Here is a 26,360-nt window from a genome sequence, read left to right on the forward strand (position 1 = left end):
AATTCAGCTGTGACAGTGTAGATGATTAAGCTAGAGTCTAATTGGCTTTGCAGTGTTAGCAGAAGCCTAAATTTAATGGTTGATCCCCCCATAGTAAAATAAACCACTGTGATTTACAGTCTTAGAGAACAGAATTTTGTTGATTAAGAAGGTCTTTTTATGGACAGTAAAGAACTGACTATAAGAATGAAAACTTAAAGTGCAAAGTTATATTTCTCTTTCTGAACATTTTCAAATGCAACAATTCTCTTAATTAAATAAACATTAACTAAGAGCAGAACTTGTAATGGCAGGTAGTACACAGAAAGAATGGATGTGGCTGTGGGAGCTCTGCATGTCCATGAGGCTCCCGGAGGTGCCATGCCCTTATGACCTGGGTGCTGGGGACCATAGTATTCCCTATGGCAATGGAAGTAAACAGGGTCCAGAGAACTAGGACCTGAGACGAGAAAATATTTCTCCAGCAGGCTTTAAACTTACTGTAATTTTTTTTTCCAGTGTCACTGTGAAATTCTTCAGCAAGACCTTGCTCCAAACCGAGAGAGGCAAGCTTCATTCAGGCTTAGAATTCTAAAGTAATTAGAGCTATCCAGTTTGACGAGGTTTTCAATTATTTAAAATTAAAAACTAAAAGAAACAGATATTTAAAAATATTTTTAATGACAAAGGTCTAATTATGATAACTAGGTTTCCATTTGTACTCAAAATGAGCTCTGAATAATTACAGTTCATTTTTGAGTCATTCCATGGATTTGGAACTTACTAAACAGTAGTGCATAAGTAAGATTTGTGTTATTTTCCATTTCTGGTGGGAATAAGTAGCAGTTATGAAACTAATCCAGCAATCCCCTCCCCACCATCACCTGTTTTTGAGAGTGGTGACAATATTGTTAATATTTTTAAAAAGTTTATATAATTTCCTGTCTTCAATAAAATTATCTAAAATCAAATTAGAGTTACTCTAGTCACAGTGTATTTGTTCTACTAATGTATATGGGTAGGGATGTCCTTGTTCAGTGTAGTCAAAATCATGGGCAGCCTTTCCAAAGACAAGAGGCTAATAAGAAATTTGAGTCAGATATGAGGTCCAAGAGGAAATAGCAAGAAGGTTCTTGTAGTTCACTTAGCCGTAATGTACTTCCATAGTGTTTATTGAAATTGGAGTAGAATATTAAAACCATTAGAAAAGTGAGTATACCATCAAACCCGGCATTCCGGGATCCTTCGTGTTTTTGTCAAAAAAAAAAAAAAAAGATTTGTGAGCAAAATGTATATTTAGAAATCATGAGTAATTAGCCCCATTTAAGAAGGAAAATATTAAAATCTTGTCGATTATCAAGGATTAAAAGTTTTACTTCTTTCAAGTAAACTCTAGACTGCCAAGTTAAAATTTGAAGCATATAAGTAGTTAATGGAATTTATGTTGTTGGTATTATAATTAAAGTAAGATTTGATACTAATGAAGTTTTCTTTGATCATTTTTTATGACTATTTCCATAAAATTTATTTCAGAACACACAGTTAAATCAAAAGAAGAACCAGAACAAGAACAAGAACACAGGACTCCAGATTTTTCAGGAAAAACTACTTCTTTATCATTTATCCTGTGCAGACACCCATTGGAAGTGGGTATATTTCACACTGAGTGCTGACATATAAGAACTAAAATAAAATGTTATTCGTTTCTTCTTTTAGGGGCCGATGTTATCAACTTTGATGGCCACGTTGTATTGCCATATAGATTCAGAAACAAGAAGATGAAGACCCTGAAAGATGTCATTGCTTTGAAATTTAAAACCTCTGAAAGTGAAGGGGTGATCTTGCATGGGGAAGGACAGCAAGGGGATTACATTACCCTGGAACTGAAAAAAGCCAAGCTGGTCTTCAGCTTAAACCTAGGTATGTTCTGACGTTTGGCATTATTTATTAATCTTCTCATTAGTAAAATGCTAATGTTGCTTAATCCTTAAAGTGTAAAATGATAAAAAAACAGTTCTTGTTATCTTACAAATTCATCTTTAACCCATAGTGGTTTAATGCATTTTGATCCATATAGACTTATTCATTAAAAAATAATTGTTATGTATTCATCCTAAGCAAGGTACTATACTAATATCTGAGACAGTGGTGAACAAATAGAGAAGGTCCTTAAGTTCATGAAGTTTATGACCCATGGAGGAGGTCAGACATTATATTATCCATTATTATTTTTAAACAACTTAAAAGCAATGACTTCAAATAAGGATGGGTAGTTTGAAATCAAGTAAATAAGCTAAAATGATAAAGGATACTGCAGAGACAAGAAAGGTCCGCATTAGAATATGCATTGAGGAACATTCTCCCCGAGAAGACACACGAGCTGAGATCTCAGTTATGACTTGAACTGGCCATGAGAATATTGAGAAGAGCAAGGGAGCAGTCACTACAGACAAAGATCTGGCGTACTCAGGGAGTTAGGAAGAGGCTGCTGTGGGTAGATGAAGTGAGTTGGTGGGAAAGAAAACAAGATCTGTAAGTTGGGGATTGTTCCAGTCCTGTAAGATCCTGTACAGCATGGTAAAGGGTTTATTATTATTTAAGAAAGAGAAGCTGTTGGTAGGCTTTAAACTATATGGCATCATGATCTTATTTTTAAATGTGTGTTGAGATTCCTGTAAAAGAAAATGCTTGCATTTGCGTGAGAAGCAAAGCCAGATTTCAGTATAAGGCAAGTGAGAGATGGCCCTGGTTTGCAGAGGTGGCTGTCAGTGGAGAGGCAGGGAAGCAGGTCTAGTTGGGAGATGATTTTAGTGGCAAGTTCAGCATGATTTGTATTGAGAAAGAAAGAGAATAAATAAAGGCGAATTCCTGGATACCTAAGGGACTTAACTGCCATTTTCAGAAGTAGACGTGACTCTCTATTTTCTCTACAGAGCTTCTGCTAATAAAAGATTATTAGTTTCCTCTAATAGAGGAGGTCTGAAATGGACATGGTGCATTTTAGTTGCTTATTAGACATCAGTGTTGAGATTTCTATTAGGGAGTTGCGTGTATGAATGAGATTGAGAGGAGGTGTTACCTGGAGACCGAGGGGAGTGAGCAGGACGAAATTAGAGCATGTGGTATCAGAGACCAGGGAAGAAAAGAGGTGTCTGTTGTGTTGAATTCACCTAAGATGGAGACAGACAGGTAAATATTGGCTTGGGCCCTGTAGAGGTTCCTGTTGATTTTTCTCTTAGTGTAATAGAAAGGACAGTGGTTTTATTGACTTAGGTTAAGAAAAGATGAGAAATGTGGAACTGAATTTTCAAACAAAATCTAACTAGAAATCAGAGAATCAGGAATCAGAGAAATAAAGTATTGGCTGGAGAATGAGTTGAACTTGAATGAGTGCCCATTTTGTTTTGGAAGTTTTTGTTTTGTTTTGTTTTTAAGTGTCTTTAAGTCTCTTGCTTGGCTAAAAATGTCAGGATTTATGCAAGAAGTTTTTGGAGGGCATCACACTTTCCATAAATTTTTCTGTTGTAAATAATAACAGAATTCTACAAAAATACTATGTCTAAAATATATTAATAGGTAAAGTTCACATGTTAAATTCATCCCAGTAGAAAGCCACAAAACTTAAAGTAAGAATACAAAAACAGGGGTGTCTCGGTGGCTTCTGTCTTTGGCTCAGGTCATGATCCCAGGGTCCTGGTATCAAGCCCCGCATCCAGCTTTTTTGCAGGAAACTTGCTTCTCCCTCCCCCACTCCCCCGGTTTGAGTTCCCTCTCTCACTGTCTTTCTACGTCAAATAAATAACCAAAATCTTAAAACTAAAAAAAAAAGAACGCAAAACCAGATCCTGCCTTTTTAGTATATGAGCTGCCGAAGCGAGCACAGATCCTGCCTTTTTGACTCACTAATCAGTCTGAGTGGTCCAGACATTCCCGAATATGGCTTGTGTTCTATGTATTAAATTTTATTACTTTGAAAATTGATATTATACTCAAAAGTGCAGTTTCCATTAGGTTTTTTGTTGTTGTTGTTGTTGTTGATAATACTTGATACAGTATCTGTAAATATTTACCCTTATTATAAAACTGTACCCATTTCAAATCTGATAGAAATTATAGTTTCTATAAGAAAAAAATGAAGAAAATCGCACAGAAAGCTGGATCACTTAATTACACAAAAATATTGGATTCTTTACATTAAGATATAATGAATGTGAAACTTGAAAAACGCAAATGTTAAATATGGAAATTTAATGTCATTCATGAGTAGAAATTTATACCACTCCCTAAGAATGTAAGCATAGGACATAAAAGGTAATTCATAGAAGAAAAATTGTTAGTATTCTGTGAACAACAGATGCTCAACTGCACTATCTATGAAATTAATGGACAATAAAATAATGACTAATTTTTGTTAAGTAAATCAATTTAAAAATCATATAAATATTGAGTATGTGACAAGATTCTTTGTACTGCTCTTTACATCAGAAAATATTTTCAGGAAAACAATTTGACAGTGTCTTCAGATATCTAAAAATTGCCCGTATATTTTAGCCCAGTAATCATAAGGAAATAATGAAAAATGGCTATAGGGTTTAAGTCCAAGGATATACTTGGCAATATTGATCACAGTGTCAAAAATTGAAAAAAAAAAAAAAAAAGCTAAGCATATAGAAATATGTTGATAATGCATTTAAAATGTGTGTGAAGCTTTGCGCAGTGGCAGTATCGTAGCCAATGAGGTTTATCCGAGGTGCAATTATTGCTAATTAAAATGTCTGTGAAAAATTTTAATTCTATCAAAAATACCATAAAACATTAAAACTGTAGTATAAAATATTATAAATAATATCTCAGTATTTTATATTGATTATATATACACACATAACTGTATATGTATATAATTAAATATATTTATAGGAAAAAAATTGGAAAGAAATAGACCACACTATGTTTACTAGTGGAAATGAGTGATGAATGTTGTACCTATATTAATTCTTCATACAATTCTCTACTTACAATGAGTATAGGTATTCATGTATTGCCTGGGGAAAAAATAGTCCTAAATCATTTTTGAAGGATTCTTATTAGATGATAAGGAGAAATAGGAGGCTTGGGGGGTAGATATCAGAAAACAAAATGTAAGTACTTTTTAAAAATATGCATACAAAAAATATGCATACACACTGGGAGCAATTGAAACATATCTAAGGATGTTTACTTTCTCTCAAACCTTTCTCCTTTTTTTAAAAAGTGAAACACACAGAGGAACATTTTAAAAGCCACCGTGCTTTCTATAGGTATGACATTATTGTTCTGAAACTAGTGCCTGAGCCTCTGACCTCCGAGAAAGGTCATTACCGTTTCACTGGAAAGCAGTTGACTTACAGAGTTTTATTGACTGATTGGAATTTATGACAGTCGTGGAAATGCACTCACTCATATGTCCACTGTGCCTTTTAAAATGCCATTACCTCAATATCAGGCACATCTAGCTGCTACTCTGTGTTCTAGTCATTTAAAGTAATTTAAAGTAGTAAAATAGAGTGTATACTTTCATTTAGACTTATTCCTACTTTTCTCTGTCCCTCTCTGCCCCACTGCCACATGGAAAGACAGCCATAATCACAGTCCCAGTCACAGGCACATTTGGTTTCACCACCAGAAGGAAAGAAAATCTGATCAAGAAAAGACATAGAAAATGTCAGGTATAGGCAGCAGTAGTATCCTAAATGGGGGGGGGGGGGACAATAGGAAATAATTCAGTGCCTTAATTGTGTGTTTCTCCTGTTTCTGTGATACTATTTATTCTGAAACCATGTTGTATTTTTATAGCACTTAATTGTACTTGACCATGAAAAGCAAGACTTGATTAGACAAAATAGAAGATAAGTATAAAACATGTAAACAGTTTCCAGAGATGACCTGAGTAAACATTTTGGATTCTCACAACATTTCACTCTCATTTATAGTCTTGTTGCCATGGAAATCTATTTCCAAAGCTAGATTAATGCTTCATACATATTTTTGCAAGTTTTTATTTTAAAATATAACTTGAGTTAATTTTCTATGCCGTTAAATATTACATTGTAGTTAAAATCAGTGCTTTTGGAGTCAGGGAAAATTGGAAAGTGTCATGCTGTGTTTTCTTGACCAATAATAAGAATAATAGCAACAATAAAAGCCTGTTAACAGGTAACTTTTAGCTGATGTTCACTATATGCCAAGAAGTTGGTTAAGTTCTTTGCATGTACTCATTACTTTAATCATCATAGCAACCCTGTAAAGCTGGCACCCTGATTTTCTCCATTTCCTGCATGAGGCAGCGTAAGCTCACCGAAGCTGCCTGCTTGCCTGTGATTATAGGGCAAGCCAGTCGTGGAGTCAGCCTGAGAATCCAGCCCTGGGTTCCAGCACTGTGAGACACTGACTTTGTAAGGACCCTGTCAAACTTAGCACAATTCATGGCACAGTAAAAAACAAAACAAAACAAACAAACAAACAAACAACAACAACAAAAAACCCTCATTCTCTTTTTTTCTATTTTTTTAAAGGAGATGTTTTCCATCTTGAATAGCTTTTATGTATTTTGAATATGAAACTATTGTTAGGTAGAGTTCCATGCTGGTTCCCCCACGCTCGCGTCAGTGGACAGGACTTGAGTGGCGCGCCAGCCCATGGCCCTGATGGAAGCTGGCCGCTGCGCAGAGTCGCTGTGGTGTCACTGCCTCGTTTCTGTTCCTTCCATGGCTCAGGAAGCAACCAGCTCGGCCCCATCTACGGCCACACGTCCGTGACGACCGGGAGTCTTCTGGATGATCACCACTGGCACTCGATGGTCATTGAGCGCCAGGGCCGGAGCATCAACCTCACCCTGGACAGGGGCGTGCAGCACTTCCGCACCAACGGAGAGTTCGACTACCTGGACCTGGACTACGAGGTGAGCTGCGGGACGCGCCTTGTCCTCCGTCTTGAGTGGCTGCCTCGGTCTCCTGCTGGGTCTTTGTGTCCTTGTCAGTCACATGCCTGCCTGCCCCATTTGTTTTATTCTCCAAAGAAAAATTGTCCTTCAACTTGAGGGCCTAATCTATTAACACTGTCATTTTATTCATTTCTAAGTTTGTAATTATGAGTCTTTGAAATATTTTAAAAATCTTGGTACCGAAGTAATCATTTAAAGGGAGCAGACCATTTATCATGTCAGCAGGGCAGTTTATTAAGTCCAGAACAAATATAAGTTGTAATCTTTCCATTGGTAGTTGATGATGGTATAAATCCTCTATTATTCTTGAGAATAGATAATATATTATAAATACAGCATTGCCCAACATTTGTTACAAAATATTGACTTAAGAAATCCTGAGTTCTGATTTATATTGTTATTTATGACTTCATGACTATAGATAGTTCTTTTGTTGGGTTCTATTTTCTCAGATATAATTATCATAGAAGAAATAAAGTAAAATATAGAATATTTTAAGAGGTTGTCCATAAATAAAAGGACATATTTTATCCTCCAAATGATCAAAGGTCAAAAAGTAATCATATTGGTCCCCTAAAAACTGTATATTCCTTTATTAAACAGATAGGCATTTCAGGTTTTTTAATAAATTATTTAGAGAGCAGTTCAAACTTAAAATACCCACCAAAAATGTTAATCAAATATAGAGATAAGAGTTCTTCAAGATGTTCATCACAGTGTTATATATTCCTAGAGAAAAGGGATAACACTAAATGAACAAAAAGAGCATAGCAGGAAAATAAATAGGATGAAATATTAGTTAGCGAGGGGTTTCTAAACTTTCTTACTTCATGGAACCCTCAAGGTGTTACTAATTTTTCCACAGCTGTTCTAGACCATTCTGTAATAGTTAAAGTCAGACACCTTAATAAATGTTTGTCTTAACCTCTTGGTAACTATTAAAAAATACAGATAAAATAAACGAAAAATATATTTTATTTAGTTCTTAAAATAACAGTGATTACTTGCTGATGGGTTGAGTGTCCCTGACGGTACAACTCCTCAGATTTTGGAATCCAATTTGACTGCCATCTTCATCTTCTGTTCCACTTTTACTTTTATTGACATGTTTTTATGAGAGAAATGATTAAAAAAAAAACCCACCTTCACTAGGACAGGAAATTATTAAAAGCAGTGTAGCAGGTTGTTGGAATGGTGAACTGGCTCAGACTAGTGTTTCCCATAATGCCCAGAACGTATCAAATATTTTGCGTATCCTTTAAAAATAGAAAGTGTATAGTGGCTGTGACCCTATGAATTTCCTGTGCAAACTCAGTGTGCCTTGGCCTCAGTTTTGAAGTTATTTTTATACATACACACGTATGTGTGTTAATCAGTATCTTACATGAATTTTTAAAAATGTGAAATAGGCTCACGATAAGGTAATTGAAAAAGTTAGGATTTACAATTGTGTTTATTTTCTTTATATACTTAAATAATTTCTAAATTTTCTGTGAGGTGAATATATTATATATATTCCTAAATAGGAATTTAAAATAGATTATGCTATATAAACCCTGATATTGAGATCTTAACATTAAAATAAATTTAAGCTTATCAGAAAATAAATCTCCAAAAAAATCTCCTTAAAGCATAATGATTGTTGCAAGGGAAAGAATATGAAAATCCTAGAAGTTTTATTTTTTTTCTAAATTAGTACATTTCTTGGCTTAGGTGGCTTATCTCCCACTGTATGAGAGAACTTAAAGATGAATTATTTACCTTCCATTAATAAACTTTTGAAGTACCATAGGACAGATGAGGGATCCTGGAACATTAGCAATGGGCAAACACAATTCCAATTTTCAAAAAACAGAATTAAAAATTTGGGGTCATAGACTGTATTGAGTTTGTGATGGAATTCATGAATATTCACGCACACACTCAGGGTCAGCAGTTTCATGGACACTTTGAAGCCCATGAATATACATACCACCTTTGAGAACCTGAGCTGTAGATGACAGCGCCTGAGACATTGTTAGAGGGAGACACTGGGAAGAAAGTCAGATTTACTGATAAAGAATCCTGAGTCCTTTGAGTTGAGTCAGTCCCTCCGTGTCTTCACACACACCCCTCTCACTCGTCCATGTAGTAACTAGACTCAGACCTCAAAGGAGGCTTGTTATGAATAACTGAAAACATTCCTGTAGCCCAGGACATTCCAAGGGTTTTAGGGGCTCCCAGGAACTGGGAACAAAGACCAAATATATTATACCACACTGTGATAGGGTATTCCCGTCATGTGTAGACATATAAGTAATCTCAAGATTGTACATACTAATGAAAATATAGAGATGAGTTCCTAGTAGCTACTACTTGTGTAATGTGATCTGAAACTATGTAATTTAACAATGGCTCTGTTGAACTGTCTGTGCTCGTGAGCTGGTCTGAGCAGGGTTCAGCACATCATAGGGGTAAGTTAATACCTAGCACTATTCCTAGAGATGTACGTCATGAAAGAGGCGGTAGAAAACAAGTTTGGTCCTTTGAATTAGCTCAGTGTGGGCATCTTTTGTGGAAGGTGGCTTAAGAGTTCACCTTATCACCTCCTGGAGCCCAATTATACTGCAAAGTGTGCCAAACGCCATGGGCAGGCAAGCTCCTAGCAGCATGGTACCCTGAGAAGGGTACAGAGGTAAACAGATACACATTTTTCTTCTCAGCCAAAGGGCAGAACTGCACACTGATGTTTGGCCTAGCTTCTCTCTTTTCTTCAGCTATTTCCAGGATAGCCCCTGTGGATGTTATGCCATTGCCTTTGCAATACATTTCTGCTTGGGAGGTAGTGGAAGGAAGTGCCCCTTGATAGTTGTAGAACTCGGCTAGGATTTTAGAAAGAAACTAGGGAGGATTGTAGAGAATCAGTTGTGTGACTCAGACTGGACCAAAAGTCCTGGGTTTGTGTCCCTTTTTGCTCCTCACTGGTTGTGTGACAGTGGACACATTATAGTCCCCTTTTGGAAAATTAATGTAATAGCACATTTGTCAGAGCATTATTATATGAGGAGGCGATAGGAAGGAATAGAAATGACCATATGTATCAGTTATGATTAATTAGACCGCATGTAACAGATGCTCCTTTATTCTCCGCCATATATAAGGTAGTTGTAGGCGGGGAGCCCTCAGCTCAAATGGCAGCGTCATGGTCATTAAGACCCCAGTCTCCTTTTACCTTGCTGCGCTCCAGTCCCATCGCACATCACTCCCCAGATGGCTGTGCCCACTCCGTCCTGCATTCCAGTGGGAAGGAAGAGTAAAGAAGGTTGCGCTCCCTTCCCCTTTTAATTATAGTTTTTGGAGTCACACAGTCTTACTACTTTAATCTTGCAACACCAAAACTGGATTCAGAGGTTGGTAAATGTGGTATCCTGGCTGCAGTGTGCACAGCTGAAAAGCATTCTTATTTTCCTAAAGAAGGTAGGGAAAAAGGACACTGAGAAATATCTAGCCATCTCGGCCACATTTTGTAAACTCTCGGTAGCTAACAAAATAGTCAACGTGACTATTTCATTAAACTCAGGGCTGTTATTGAATGATAATATCATTAATTAATAAGCCAGTTGTATGAGTTATATGAGTGTCTGGTGAGTAATCTAACAATTGCAACAATTTTTTTTTCTTTCTGAATAATTATAACTTCAGGAAATATTTTGTGGCCCAGATACTTCATTTTACTGATGAAAATACATAATCAGGAGAAGCGGCAACCTATTTTCATAGGATTAGCTACATTAGGAATTGGGATTTGAACCCACAGCTCTTAGTTGTCAGGAATTCTGGTAAACCGAGCCTGTGTTGCTTCAGTAGGGCACCTCGGACAGTGATGGAGGACTTGTGCTGAGGGTTGCTCAAAACAGGGAAACATAGGAGTGTTTTTAATCATCATCCCAACAGCACATGGAGAAAGAATGAGACAGTATGTTTAAACTGGTATTTAGTAATAATGTTTAAAATTTGATGCTGCATGTTGTTAAGCATAGATTTTTATTACCATCAACTGGGAAAGAATTGGTAACATGAACCATAGGCAGGGAATAAAGCACTCCACATAATTATAAATTATCAGTAATTCTACCTTTGGTATTATGTATACTTATTTAGTACCTAATAAGTTCATTTTAGTGCCCCTTGAAAATATTTTCCTAATAATTCTACTATTTTAGATCATTCTATGATTTTCCTTTTGTCATTTCTTAATTCTTTTTTATATATTTATTTTCAGTTTTCCCTTCTTTCATATATAAACTCTATGGCAAATAATACATATTCAACTAACCATTATTAATAAATTTTATTTTAAGTGAGGTCTTTTATTATTTTATATTCTCATAAACTATCATTAATTTGTGCTTTTTTCCATAAAAACTTAGCATCTAAAATGCCATGACACTAAATAAAAGAACATAATTTGCTAATGGCCTCCTAGAACCCAAAGATCTGTGCCTGTGTTTCAAATATGAAGTCTTGACATTCAAAAATGTGTTAACTATTGCTTTCGTTTTCAAAGTTTTATAGGAAAAGTTGATAATGGTAACATTGAATAATAATTAAAAGAGAAATAACATCTGGTTTATATATCTTGGTATTGAAGCTCTGGTTAGCATTTAGATTTATTTACCACTATTTCACTATTAGCAGTAAATGTCATGATGGCAATACGTATATTAAATATAATTTTGTATTATAGGAAATTGACACTATGGCACTGTAATTTGGCCAGAGATGTAAGGAAAAAGACATCCTCTCTGTTTATAGTGATAGTAGACAGAGAATCACAGTAAAGGGCATCCACCATATTCCGTAGGATTCAGAAGACCTATGACATCTCTAAGCCTGTAGTGCTCAAATAAAAGCCCCCATCTCCTAATGTGTTCTTAAACAATGTAGTAATGAGACTTTTTGAACTATTTTCTATATTAAAAATTAGTCTAGTGACTATTTGACTTTAATGGTCATTTAGATTAAAATAAGTCTACATGGTATAGGGTTTATCATTGTATTACAGTAGTACTGGTCTATCTCATGATGACTAGAAGCACTTATTAGTAGTATGTCTTTGATATTCATAAAAATGTGTTTTTGGTATTATGCAATAAAAGAAGGCTGCTAAACAAAATCTTTTAAAACATTTCAGGAAAATTTATGAAATGCTTTTGAGTGGCTACAAAAGATTATTGCTATTTTCTTGTTAATAGTCTGATTTATAGAATTAATAATACTGTTGTATACTTCCGTAACAGCATAATTAATATGCAGCAGATTCTGGAGGCAGAAAAAAATGTCTGTATATTCTGGGAGAGATATACAAACGTTGGTTGTATAACTGACCTTAGTTGTATTAATAGTTTTGTCTAATTTATTGTGAATATTTTTTTAAGTTGAATACAGTGTGAATATTTACATTTTTTTCTTTTCTCAAAGATAACCTTTGGAGGCATACCTTTCTCTGGGAAGCCAAGTTCCAGCAGTAGAAAGAACTTCAAAGGCTGCATGGAAAGCATTAATTACAATGGTATCAACATAACTGATCTCGCGAGAAGGAAGAAACTAGAGCCCTCAAATGTGGTAAGATTGTTCACTCCAAAATAGCGGTTCATAGAAAAATCAAAGAAATTTTGTTTTTTTCTGGAGTGTTGAACAACAACAATGTCGTCATAGCATTTGCCATCATGCTTATGTTGGGCTCACAGTGTAAAACTAACTTTAGAATAACCTAAAAAAGTAGATAGTGGGTATACTCTGAAAGTAAATAATGATTTTTGAGTTAAATTAGCTTACAGTAGATGGTAAGCTTTACTTAGATGGGGCACAGGGTTTTGACCCAGTGTTTCTGGATTCCCCATATCAGAGGGATGTGGCTCAGGCATTCCTCGGTGTCTGTTTTGTCCCTGAAGTTCAGCCTGTAAATTGGCAGCATCATGTTTCCAGATGTCTTATCATATATGATATGAGCATCCACCTCCACTTCGTTTGTCATTTAATTCTATATTTTAAAATTGTTATATCGAGGAGCTTTACCATATTCATTTCTTTGTTTCCAAAGATAACTCATCCAGATAAATACAGTTTTTGTGAAAGCCCAAAACATACTAAGTATAGGCAGTTGAATAAGAATTGACTACCATTGGATAGTAAAAGCCACGGCGTAGACTTAATAGTGATCTTCTTCTAGCTCTGCTGTGAGTCATTCCTAGGTTTAACTCTTTCAAACAGGAGAGCAAAAATTGAAGAACACTCTAGCATACCTGCCTCCCTTTGACACTTCTTAGGATCACTGAAAGATAACAGCTGAGAAGTTCAGTATGTGTTCCCCATGGATCTCCAGGAACAGGAATTAACTTCAACCTACAAGTGTTGTTTGGGGAGAGTTTGGGATTCCAGAGGCCCACATTTGAGAGCCACTGGCAGTAGATAATGTTAGGAGTGTTTGCATTGTATTCCCAAAGAGCTCTGATGGTCTGTTGCCCGACGTATGAGCCTAGGGTTTTCACAAAATGATTGGATAAATAGAAATCCCTTCATGAATGAACAGAAGTTCAGGCTGCGTATGAAAATTAGTAGGCATAAAATAATAATTTAACATGAAATTTTTGTTTAATTATTTTTCTTCAAAATAATAAATTTGTACTGAATAAAATGTTCAACTTTGAAATTATCTCATAAAATATATTGGCTAAAGAGAAAAATAGTAATAGTTCCACTTATAGGTAGCAGGCACTGTGCTAGGAATACTACTTTTATGACAATCTGAGAACAGGACTACAAAGTAAGTAGAGATGCTATACACATTTTGTAGATGGAAAAAAAAAACTGAGATTTTGCCTGGAAAAATAACTTTCCAAGATGATTGAATGTGAGTGGGTCCACAGTGTCTGACCCCCGAGGTCATGGACTCCTTACATACTATGTTATTTCTTACCTAGAACAGTATTAATACATACCCTCTTTTAAGCTTTGGCTAAAACAGCACCAGGTCTTTTTGTTTTCTCAGAAATCATTGCTTAATATAAAAAGGTATAGAATCCAAATCATCAGAATACTTTCTCTATTTTTTGCACCTTTAAGAAGAGGTAAAATATTATTTCTGCCCAAACCTCCCAGTTGGTCCTGAGATGCACTCATTAGGTACCTGAATTATAAAGAATTTTACTATGGAGGCTCAATCCTAGAGCAGCTTTAACTGCAAAATATATTGTGGTTGTAAGTGCTATTTTAGCTTGAGTAACAAAGATATTTAGTAAAGCATAAATTATCTATATCATATTTGTTGAAATAGAATGAGCAGACATAGAATAAACTTTTAAACAAAAATATATGTACATATTAACATTTTAGACAGACTAGAGAAAAGTGGGACATTTTGTAATTACCTGTAAAAGGACAAATATTTATGAAGGAAATTTGCTTTAAAAGATCTGCATTAAAAGATTTCAGGTGGCTGGGGCACCTGGGTGGCTCAGTGGGTTAAAGCCTCTACCTTCGGCTCCGGTCATGATCTCAAGGTCCTGGGATGGAGGCCCGCATCGGGCTCTCTGCTCAGCAGGGAGCCTGCTTCTTCCCTCTCTCTCTGCCTGCCTCTCTGCCTACTTGTGATCTCTCTCTCTATCAAATAAATAATCAAAATATTGTTTAAAAATGTCAGGCGGTTGTATTTCAGTGAAAGTGATTCAACAGTCATCTTGCACTCATTTCCATGCATGCACCCATTCCCTAATATTTGTCCACAGTCTCTTGGACAGCTACTTGGGTGTAATCTGCAACCAGCATCCAGAGGCAGGAAGAGACAGAAGAAAGAGACCTACCACCCCACATTGGTAGGTGGCAGGTTTAATAAGCAAGGGAACGTCTAGGCTTGTCCTGGGAAGCCCCAAGATGAGTACATCTCTGCACTTGCTTGCCACGTCTTAAAAGTTTACATAGAGGTCCTAACTGGATTCAGTTATGGATACAGAAGGCCATCACCAGTTCAGTACCAGGTCACATAGCTTCTACACCACATCTCCAGATCAAGCCTGTATCTTGGTGTGGGGAACACACATTTCGAGTACTGCAGAGGAATCTCCAGTTGTCTGAGTCCTGCCCATGGGTTAACTGGCAAAGTCTTCTTGATGACCCCTGCCAATACCTCATTATACATTGAGTTCAGCACCTTTACCCAGAAAGGACCTTTAATTTTGTTGGGAGACATTCCCTGCAACATGGGTATGTGGTCAGTTATAACATCTTAATTATTAGGCAAAGGCAGTTCTTTTCATCAGTAAAAGTAAGTAGTTAAAAATAATTACCTGTGAAGCTACAATGCAAATTTAGTTTGAATATTAATTCAGAGGGACAGCCTGCCTTGGCTGTAACGGTTAATGTGCTGAAATGGAAGAAAGATCCGTCTAAACCTAGATATCTTGTGGTGTCGTGTTGTTGTGAATAAGTAATTGAAGGACCAGATGAAAATGTGAACAAATTGTCTTGCTCAGAATACTACGGTGGGTTAAAAGAAGTCAGAAGCAAACGTAGATTTCCAGACCTTTAAAAGGAAGGTACTAACGCACTGGAATACAACATTTAGTGTGTCTGAATGGAAAATCAAAATATTTTGGAACAGAGTAGAAAGAGAGTAAGAAGAAAGGAATAGGCTTCAGTTATCACAAGTTAGTTTTCATTTTGTACATTCATACTACTATTTTCAGAGGCATGAATTCATTATAATGCATGCACACTTCAAGGGAATTTAATATAACAATAATCTGAAATAATCACAATTATGCTGATGGTACCCAGTTAATATTAATTCATATGTATTAGGTATGGGGATAAAAACCAAGAATATTTATCCCATGTTATCAATTAATAAATAACAACCAAATGACCATAGTTCATCGTGAGACTAGTAATATATGAATGAACACTGAACGCAGGCCATCCAGGAGACAATGGTGGCATCTCCTTCTTGACCGAGGCATTGTCAGCTTTCTGCCTTCTTTAGAAAGTCCAGAGGTTCACACTCACGCCCACCACACAGGGACACACCCCATCCCATCAGGCTATCAGTCTGTTGATTCCATGGTAGATGGTTCTTGTTAACTCCTCGTCTTGACAGCCGGCTGCTGCGCCCTGTTAGACACACCGTCCAAGCAGAGTGCTGCCGGCCTGTCTGGGTGCCCAACCTAATCATGGCACTGCGTTTGCGAGTTGGGCGCAAGCTCAGGCTCTGCTCTGACATCAGTAGCCTTTAGCTTTGTTTGCATTTGTCTCAAAGCACGCTCTTTTGTTTTCCAGGGAAATTTGAGTTTCTCGTGTGTGGAGCCCTACACAGTGCCCGTCTTTTTCAATGCTACCAGTTACCTGGAAGTGCCAGGACGGCCGAACCAGGACCTGTTTTCAGTCAGTTTCCAGTTCAGGACTTGGAACCCAAATGGTCTCCTGCTTTTCAGTCAGTTTGCAGATAATTTGGGCAATGTGGAGATTGACCTCACGGAAAGCAAAGTTGGTGTTCACATCAATGTCACGCAGACGAAGATGAGCCAAATAGACATCTCCTCAGGTTAGTGCAGTCGGTTTGCTGTTTGCTTCGGAAACTGCTGTTAGGATTCCCACAGCTAACATTGCTTTTGTTTTGTTGGTGTTGCGTCCTCTAGGTTGTTTGGATTCAGACTTGGTGTGAGATTCTTACTTGCCTGCCCGGAGTATTGATTGAATAAGAGAATCTTGAAAACTGGCTCAGAGGGTGAGGGGTGGGCGAGGAAGAAAGTTGGTTGAGACTGTCTCAGAGCACCAAGATCTTCTCTTGCTGAGACATGCTAGTTCACATTAATAGGGCCATGCACATTACTCTAGGGGAATATTTTATGTTTACAAAGAATGTCTATTTTACTGACATAAGAGTGTCTGGTACTGTTTGACTTTATGGACATTCGAATACCTTTTACTATTAGTAGCAAGTATAAATTAATTTAATTATGACTTTAAAGGTATATGCAACTGCTTGAATCAAAACCTCAAAGTGATTTCTAAATTTATGTAGATTTTTGGGAAAAACAACAACAAGAGGTAAGTACAAAGAGGAATGAAAAGATGTATGGATCAACTGAGGGAAGAGTGTCTGGGTTTGACAGGGTAATTTTTAAAATTGACTTCACAGCAATATAATAAACTGAGGCTTGGGTAATACTGTTGTTAATTGAACAAACGTAGCAACTTTGGGATATTCTTTGATTAATATGATACAAAGAAAGCTGGGATAGCAAAATGAGATGTTGCAGACAAAAAGTAGTCATGACAGGGGACTCTTAAAGACTAAAAGTTTTCATCAAATGTCTTTAGATGTTCCTTGCAGTAGATGTTTTTATTTTGTGAAGAACTACTTAGAAGATAGAGAAAATTGACATTAACTGAGCAGCTTGTACAAATGTACCAAATACTGAGAGAGGAAGTTCATAATAAAAAATTCTCAATTGCAGGGCTGCTTACTCTGATGTCGAAATATTCCATGTTCACTTGGGTCACCATTAGAAACTCGATACGGTTTCTAACACGTTACACTGTCTGTGTCCATGTCATTTCCCTGTAGGCTGTCAGCTCTTTGAGGGCATAGGCTGTGTCTAGCATATGGAAGAGCACCTGTACAGTAGAGTTGCTCTGGGAAGGTTTGTGGAATTAACACTGTGGCCCTTTAATCTGGTGTTCACTAACAGAATGTTTCCTGCTGAAGGATATGTGTTCTTTCATGAAATAGACTTTATGTTTCTTTAGGGCATGGTTGTATAGACTGTTACTGAGAAGGATTCAAGAAAGATATAGGGACCATGATATCAGAGGTGTGTCTGAATTATTGAACTCAAAAGCCATTGTGTACCTAGAGATTTGCTTTTTCTGTTTTTGCTTTGTTAGTTTTGCTTTCCCCTGAATGTTTGGAGTCAAAATGATTGATCAACCATATTTTATCACTGCTTCCCAGTATAAACTCACCTGGGGAGATTTAGAGCAAATAGAAAATATCTGGAGAGAGCAGAAAAACACATAAAACAAATACACATACAAATATTTACCACAGTTGGAAAACATCCCATTAGATTTTATTATGATTAATGATTCTTTTCTAATGACTAAAAACATAAAAATATAAGTATGAAGGTCTCCCTCCCTTTTGACTTTCTCTGAACAAACCCAAATTTCTGGTGGTTTTCCATGTAACAGGAACCATCATAATGGAAATAATAGGACCATAAATATTGATCAATAAACATTTCCTAATTTAATCTGGTCTAATTTAAGACTCTAAGATACTTTCATCTAATTTAAGCTATGTTTATGAAAAACTAAAAGGAAGAAAGAAGAAAGGAATCTAATATGCAGTTACTAATTTACCTTAACAAATTTGCTTAAGTATGAGAAAACTGGACTTGAGAAATTTTTGTTAATTTAGCTAAGAATCTGTGCAAATTAAGGGAAACTGATAGGAAATCTCAACATGTCGGTAACCTTGGTCTTACATATTTTAATGAAAATACCTTACTGTTCCAAATATTTATTTTTCCTATACACAGAGTGGAAACCATGATCTTAACAGTTATCATTGCTCAAGTGTCAGAAAGATTTATAAGTAAATAGAGATGCACATACATTTTTAAAGTTATATCTTATATTCATTTATACTGTGTTTATTAAAAAATAAAGGAAAGAAAGAACAAAAGAATCCGATATATGACTACATTCATTCATCCATCCTGTAAATATAAATGGAGTCCATAGAAGGCAGTTTTCATCTGTATTTAAAGGTACTTTACCAAATTCAATTAAATATATGAGTAACTTAGTGTAAGTAGCAATACTGAGAAAATAATTTAGAAAGCTAAGGTAACTGAGGGCACTAATGTTTGCTTTAACAAAGGGAAATAGTTCTGTATTATGTCTACCTTATTCTTAGCAGCAGCATAAACACTGAAGTCTGTCAGTCCCTTTTTACTTTATTTTTAAAATAGCTTGGTTGTAAAAATGTAGAAGATACACAAAATTTAGAAGAGGAAAGCAGCCACTGCTAGCATTTCCATGTACAATGCACTCATGTACACGTAAACACTGTTCAGTAGTGTATCGAGAAGTCGTTACAGAGACACTCAGGTAGTGCCTGTCAGTAAGTACTTGTAACTTGGTTTTATTTTTAGTGAGTAAGTTCTGTGGTCCGAGATGAAGCTAATTTAAGTGGTTCAAAAGGCTTTTTATTCTGTCTTGAACAACATTGTTCTTTGATGATAAAGTCAAACTAAAGCCTATAAGTTAGTAGTCAATATATTTTTCACCCTCCTTGTATTTTTCCCCTCTGTGTTGTGATTGATTTCAGGTCTCCTTAGTTTTGACAGTAGACTCAGCTTGTAAAATTCAGTCAAACTCTGAGTAACCTTGACTTTGCAGAGTGGGTTATCTTCCTGTGAAAATATTTTCCAAGTCACAATAATCAACTTTTATAAAACACCTCATTATATTTATTTCTATTTAGAATGATACTTAGATTTATGCTTCTCCTTTGGCTTTAAGTAAGTAGTAAAGGGGAAGAAAAGTACTAAAAGGGTCGGATGGATAACGTGTTCGTTCAACATACTGTTTAACATTCAGATCAGAACCCTGGAGAAGGCGCCCTAGAACTGTGTTTTAAAAATTATTTGGGGTTCTTAAAATTTGTTTTTCCAGTTTTTTGGGGGTAGGATTAACAAATTCAAATTACATATATTTACACGTTGTACAGATTGTATAATGTGATTTTTTTAATGTGTATGTAATACATTGTGAAATAATTACCACGGTCAAGTTAATTAACACTTTTTGTGTATATGTGTGTGTATATGTGTGTGTTTGTGTGCAATACACAGTGAGGACACTTAAGATCTATTCTCTTAGCAAATTTCAAGAATACAGTGCAGTATTATTATTATTATTATTATTATTATCATTAAAGATTTTATTTATTTATTTGACAGAGATCACAAGTAGGCAGAGAGGTGGGGGGGTGGGGGCGGGGCAGGTTCACCGCCGAGCAGAAAACCTGATGTGGGGCTCGATCCCAGAACACTGGGATCATGACCTGAGCAGAAGGCAGAGGCTTTTATCCACTGAGCCACCCAGGCGCCCCTACAGTGCACTATTATTAAGTATAATTACCATTGCTATACATTAGATTCCCTGGAACTTGTTCCTCTCGTAACTGAAAGTTTGTACCTTTTGAGCAACCTTTTCCCATTTCTCCCACCCTCCAGCCTTTGGCAACGATCATTCTACTCTTTGGTTCTATGAATTTTCCTTTTTTCAGATTTTACATAAAAGTGAGATCATCCGGTATTTGCCTTTGTGTATCTGGCTTATATCATTTAGCATAAGATCTCCCAGATTCAAATGATTTTGATCAAAACACAGAAAACATAAGAAAACATTTTATATTGCACTCAATACCTACTGAAACTCAGTCTGCTGCTTTAGATGCACTCTTACTGTTTTTGTGGGTTTTTTTTTTCTCTCTTTTTTTCATTAAATTTTTCATGACCCATCAACTGATTTAATGACCTAAAAACAAGTTGTGACCCATGGTTTAGAAAACATTGACCTACAGATCTGTCTTCTCATTTGAAGAGTTGGAATTTTTTAAAGTTCTAGTTGCTTGGAGGTATTTACACTGTCAGTTCATTTTGGAAAACTAAATGTAGCTTCTAGGAACAATATAACAGTATTATAATGGTAGTAAAAATGTATGTTTGATGTATATTTAAAAAAAAAAACCTACCTACCATTTAAAATAAGGTTTTTACTGCAAAATTCCCAAATTTTATGCTATTAAATTATATACAGGTGTTTACAATAATACTCTAATGTTGTGGTCTACTCATATTAATAAGGTCATAAAATGTGACTCAGAATTTATATAGTGGAAGGGAAGCGATTTCTATTAATTATTTTTCTTACCTATTGGAAAAAAATCAGTTTCTATCCACATAAACAAAGCCTTTTAGAAAAGGCATTCAGAAAATGCACTGTTTCTAAATCAGCTGTTTACTAGCTGAAGTATTAGAACCTTGTTTGTTTATATAGATGCTGCTTCAGTTTTAGAATGACTTTCAGCATCTGCACTGCCTCAGAAAGCTGTATTCAGTAAAGATCATCTTTGTTTGTATTTCTGTCTCTACAGAAAATCTTTGTAAGGCCTTGTTTTATTTTTGTTTTATTACAGTGTCCTTTGTATATCTTTTGAGTTGCATTTGGGTGTGTTAAGGGAAGATGTCTTAGTCTAATCGGGCTCCTGCACCAAAATATATTGGATGGTTTAAGCAACGGACATTTATTCCTCAGAGTTCTGGAAGGTAGAAACCTGCCATCAGGGTGCTGACGTAGTTGAATTCCACCCTGACATAGTTGAATTCTGCTAAAGAAGGCCGTCTTCCAAGTCACAGACTGCTATTTTCATTAGCTGTCTTTGGGGCTAGAGAGCTCTGTGGGGTCTCTTTCTGTAAGAACACTAACCCATTCATGAGGCCTCCAGTTCATGACCCAAGCACCTTCCACAGGCCTCACCTGCTAATTCCATCACCCTGGGCATTAGAATTTCAACATATGAATTTGTAGGGGGGGATGCAAACATTCAGAACATAACAGAAGGAGTAGACATTTTCTTGGCTTCGGGTATAGCTGGGGAACTGGGTGGTAAATATTGGCATGTTTCCAGTTCATTGTTGGCAAATGCATTTCCCTGGAACTGCTCCTGGCACAATCTATCCTAAGCAATTAGAGTATCTCTTCTCTTGATTTTATGAACATTTGAAAATGTAGTTAGTACATTAATTCTGGAAAGAATTAATTCATACCAATTTTGAAAGTTCCGTGATAAGTTGCATCATGAGGTTGGTTTCTTTTTCATCACATAAGAAAAAAAATGTTTAGTTTGCAGTACTGTTTTTTGTGTTCTGCTTATTGAGATATGATTTTCAGCTCTCTGATTTCAAACTGCAGATATTATTTCAGGATTTCTTCAAATGAATTTTTACAACTCAGTGCACCTGGGTGGCTCAGTCAGTTTGGGTTCTGCCTTCAGCTCAGGTCATGATCCCAGGGTCCTCGGATAGAGCCTTGCATCAAGCTCCTTGCTGGGCGGGGAGCCTGCTTCTCCTTCTCCCTCTGCCACTCCTCCCGCTTGTGCTCACTCTCGCTCTCATGCTCTCTCGGTCAAATAAATAAAACCTTTAAAAAAGAAAAGGGATTTTTACAACCTAAAAATTAAATAGTGTTTATCTAGGCATACTTCACATACTTCAAGTGATTTACTTTTTACAATGCAAAATGATTGGAGACCTATTTAGTAGTGTATATTATAGTCCTTAATTCAAATTAAAACCATAATTAATGGAAGCCTTAAAAAATATCATTCACCTTGAGTATTAAATTTGTATCATTCTAATTCTAAAGAAATAAAGAAGTACACAGAGATATTTATCACAACGTATATAAAATAATAAAAGTAATAGAAAACAAACTAGGTGTTTTAAATGAAGAGATGCCTTTAAAAGCTGTATTGTCAAATGGAGCACTATTATGTCATTAGAAATCATGTTTCTCAAATAAAATTTAATACCATTGGAAATATAATATAGTGAATTAATATGTTAATGAAATTTGTATTGAATATGATCCCAATATTATTATTAGAAATATATAGATAGCTAAAAAGCAGTTCAGAATGGAAAAAATAAATCTGAATAATACTAATTATCTCTAATTGGTGGGTGATTGTTCCCATTACTAACATTTTTTCATTACTAACATCTTAATACATTTTCCATAATACCCAAATTTTCTACAATAAATATCAATTACTGTTAAAACAAAACAAAAAAGGTGTACTATAAAATAATTGAGGATAAAATGATACTTCAAAAAGTATAATGGTTAACCACATTTTGAATGGAAATTACATAGACAAAGTTATATCGATTCAAAAATTCTAGTTTCTCTACTTAACTAGAAGCAGATAGTCGATTTTTAAAAAGTTTGTCCTCAAACAGTGAGCTCCAATTTAATTCCCTTAATGGCATTTATGTAACAAATGGAGCCTGATGTGAAAGACAATATGGCTCTGGATTCTGAGAAAGCTTAGAGCCTGGGGAGGGCTGATTCCTAGAGCTCCCTGCTCACTTTTTGATTCCGAATCTAGATTTGTGCCTGGCCTGCACACCTCCTCTGGTTAAGTAAAAGACAAAAGTGGGAAGGATGTAGGTCTATAGACACAGATCTATAGATTAAATATAGATAACCTTGGACAAATCTACAACACCATTTGCTGATATTTTTCTCCCCAATTCACAAACAGACTGGCTGTGAGAGCCACATGGTACCAAGTGAAAAGCATTTGAGTGAATGGTATGCTGCTCCCGGGTAGCTTCACCTAGCTGACTTTTTATTATATTTCAATTCCCAACGTGGCTGTACTATCATCATGCAAGCTGAGTGGAAATCTACCTTTAATTATACTTCAGTGCATGCTGGTGCATTTTCACATCAATAGAAGCATTATATTCCGACATGAAAGCAGAAAGAGGCTGGGGGGGAAAGTTTTGTGGTATTAGGTATTGACTTATTCTTTAGGAAGCAAAGGGGACATTTTAATTTATAATCACACTCCAGGATACCATACCTACTCTAGTTTCTACAGTGTTTCTGGGCCTTTTAAAATATTCTGTGCCTTTTTCAGGGAAGATGAATAAAACATGATTGTGTGTATGTGTGTATAATAATTTTTAAGAATTGCAAGGAGAGGATAAAATCTAGTAAGCTTAGGTGGGTAAAATGGAGGTAAAAACTCCCAATAGGGACCAGGTCATGTTTTAAAAGCTTCAATTTACTGTACAAATAAACTAATCAAAGGGGGAAAAATCAGATATTACTTCTACAGACTATAAGAATAAAAATGAATTATACAAGACCAGCAGAGAAGAGAGCTCTGGAACCCCCAACTTTATATATGGATATATTTGAAGATGTTTCCAAAACAAGAGAAGAGAGGGCACAGGAGCAAACTGGCTTTGCCGAAGGCCCCTTTTCTTTGCCTTTCATAAAAGTTTTGAGGACTGAAACTTCTCTGATGGATGAATAATTGGTGAATTTAACCAATATAGATTTATGTAGTAAGGAGATAATAAATCTGCTGCTAATAGGCCAGGGTTCTCCACAGAATCAGTACTGATAGGATGTATAAAGAGAGAAAGATTGATGAGCAGGAATGGACTCACACAGTTACAGAGGCTCGGGGGTCCCAAGATCTGTAGCTGTAAGCTGGAGATGCAGGTGAGCCTGTGGTGTAGTTGCATCACCTGTCTCAAAGCCCGAGAACACAGGAGAGCGTGTGGTCTAGGATCCAGTCTGAAAGCCGGTTCAAGACTCAAGCTCATAGGTTCAAGACTGAAGAGCTGATGTTTCAGTTCTGTCTGAAGACCCGAGAGGACCAATGTCCTGGCTTAAAGAGAGTCAGCGGAGGGGGGATTCTTTCTCATTCAACCTTTTTCTTCTGTTCAGGCCTTCATTAGGTAGGTTGAGGCTGACCCACGTGGAGGGAATCGGCTTTTCTCAGTCTCTGGATTCGAATGTTAATCTTACCCAGAAACACCTTCACAGACATACCCAGAATAATGTTTAACTACGCATCTGGACACCCTGTGGCTCAGTGAGGTTGACGCATAAAACGAACCATCACATCAAATTTAGATATTTTAGGTATTTTTCCACTGAGTATCTAATTTTGTTTTAAATAGTTAAAATAGTTTTGGCATGGAGTAATTGGAGATCGGTTGCTTTCAGAATCAGAAAGGACACAAAATAAAATCATCGGATTAAAACCTCCCCTCCAGTCCCCCCTCCCTCATGAAGATGCTTACCTGGGATCATTAACCAGAGACTTGAGACTGTGAGATAGTACCACTGACAATTATTTATCTATGTTTTTTTTTTTTTTTTTTTCATGACTTCTAAGCAATTTGAGCCATTCCATCTGTGAACAATATAGGCTTTTGAGTTAGCTGGTGCTTTGTTATAATTAGTTGTAGAAATGAGCCTTTTGGAAAAAGTGATCCCACAGGTTCTGGGAGAGCTACATAGGACCTCTCTCTCTCTCTCTTTTTTTTTTCCCCGCACCATAGCACATCCCTCCCCAGTGTCCTCAGTCTGTTTCCTGAGATTAAGAGTCTCTTATGGTTTGTCTCCCTCTCTGGTTTCATCTTGTTTCATTTTCCCCTCTCTTCCTATGATTCTCTGTCTTGTTTCTCAAATTCCTCATATCAGCGAGGTCATATAATTGTCTTTCTTTGATTGACTTATTTCACTTGGCATAATACCCTCTAGTTCCATCCATGTCATTGCAAATGGCAATATTTTGTGGTTTTTTAAAATTTTTTTTTATTTTTTTTAAAAGATTTTATTTATTTATTTGACACACAGAGAGAAATCACAAGCAGGCAGAGAGGCAGGCGGGGTGGGGGGAAGCAGGCTCCCCGCTGAGCAGAGAGCCCGAATGGGGGCTCGATCCCAGGACCCTGGGATCATGGCCTGAGCCAAAGGCAGAGGCTTAACCCACTGAGCCGCCCAGGTGCCCAAATTTTGTGTTTTTTTGATGGCTGCAGAGTATTCCATTGTATATGTATATACCACATCTTTTTTATCCATTCATCTGTTGATGGACATCTAGGCTCTTTCCATAGTTTGGCTATTGTAGACATTGCTGCTATAAACATTCAGGCGCATGTGCCCCTTTGGATCACTACATTTTTATCCCTACCAGGGTAAATACCTGGTAGTGAGATTGCTTGGTTGTAGGGTAGGACATGGGCCTTCTTAAATTGACTTGAGATCAGCCTGAAGAATGATTCCCTTGGTGCCACTCAGAAAGTATTTGCTTTTGATAATATTGTATCAGAAAATAATTATGGGGACCAAACTGTAATCATTATTCAATTTTATGATGTGTTTTATTCTGACACATTTCCCTTGAGGCCTGTGTAACCCCAGCACAGACCCTACTTCGGATCACTGAGCCTTCTTACTTTCCAGCCACTACTTGTTTCCTCTTACTCTTTACGATCTACTCTTGACAAGTACAGCCATGCACAGATCTCCGCTTTAGCACTTGTTAACCTCTGATAGTTTCTGAAAGATGCTAATAACCTGCCTTGTATGTCCAGGCAGTCTTTCTTCTAGTACCGGTAGTCTTCCTGGGATCTTTCCAGAGACTGGATCCCTGTTACTAAACCACTGTCCAGAGGCTAGGATCTTGCTATCCCTGGACATTTCACCCCCCCCCCCCCAAACCCCCCGACAGTTCCCTGCCTAGATGTTGGGACACTGC

General features: G+C 36.5%; 1 protein-coding gene and 1 non-coding gene across 2 annotated transcripts in view; both read left to right on the forward strand.

The window, feature by feature from the left end:
* Window positions 1–26,360, forward strand: part of CNTNAP2 (contactin associated protein 2) — a 1,133,692-nt gene that overhangs the window by 63,054 nt on the left and 1,044,278 nt on the right. Inside the window, exons 3-6 of the mRNA XM_045087941.1 lie at window positions 1,696–1,899; window positions 6,732–6,916; window positions 12,419–12,562; window positions 16,271–16,535. Coding sequence (XP_044943876.1) covers window positions 1,696–1,899; window positions 6,732–6,916; window positions 12,419–12,562; window positions 16,271–16,535 — 798 coding nt within the window. The remainder of the gene's footprint in view (window positions 1–1,695; window positions 1,900–6,731; window positions 6,917–12,418; window positions 12,563–16,270; window positions 16,536–26,360) is intronic.
* On the forward strand, window positions 4,685–4,819 carry LOC123394184. Its single transcript, XR_006608947.1, has one exon. It is a non-coding gene; the product is annotated as a U4 spliceosomal RNA (small nuclear RNA).

The sequence above is a fragment of the Mustela putorius genome, unplaced genomic scaffold (genome assembly GCF_011764305.1).
Source record: "Mustela putorius furo isolate JIRA1106 unplaced genomic scaffold, ASM1176430v1.1 tig00001680_pilon_pilon_pilon, whole genome shotgun sequence".
NCBI classification, from domain to species: Eukaryota; Metazoa; Chordata; class Mammalia; order Carnivora; family Mustelidae; genus Mustela; species Mustela putorius.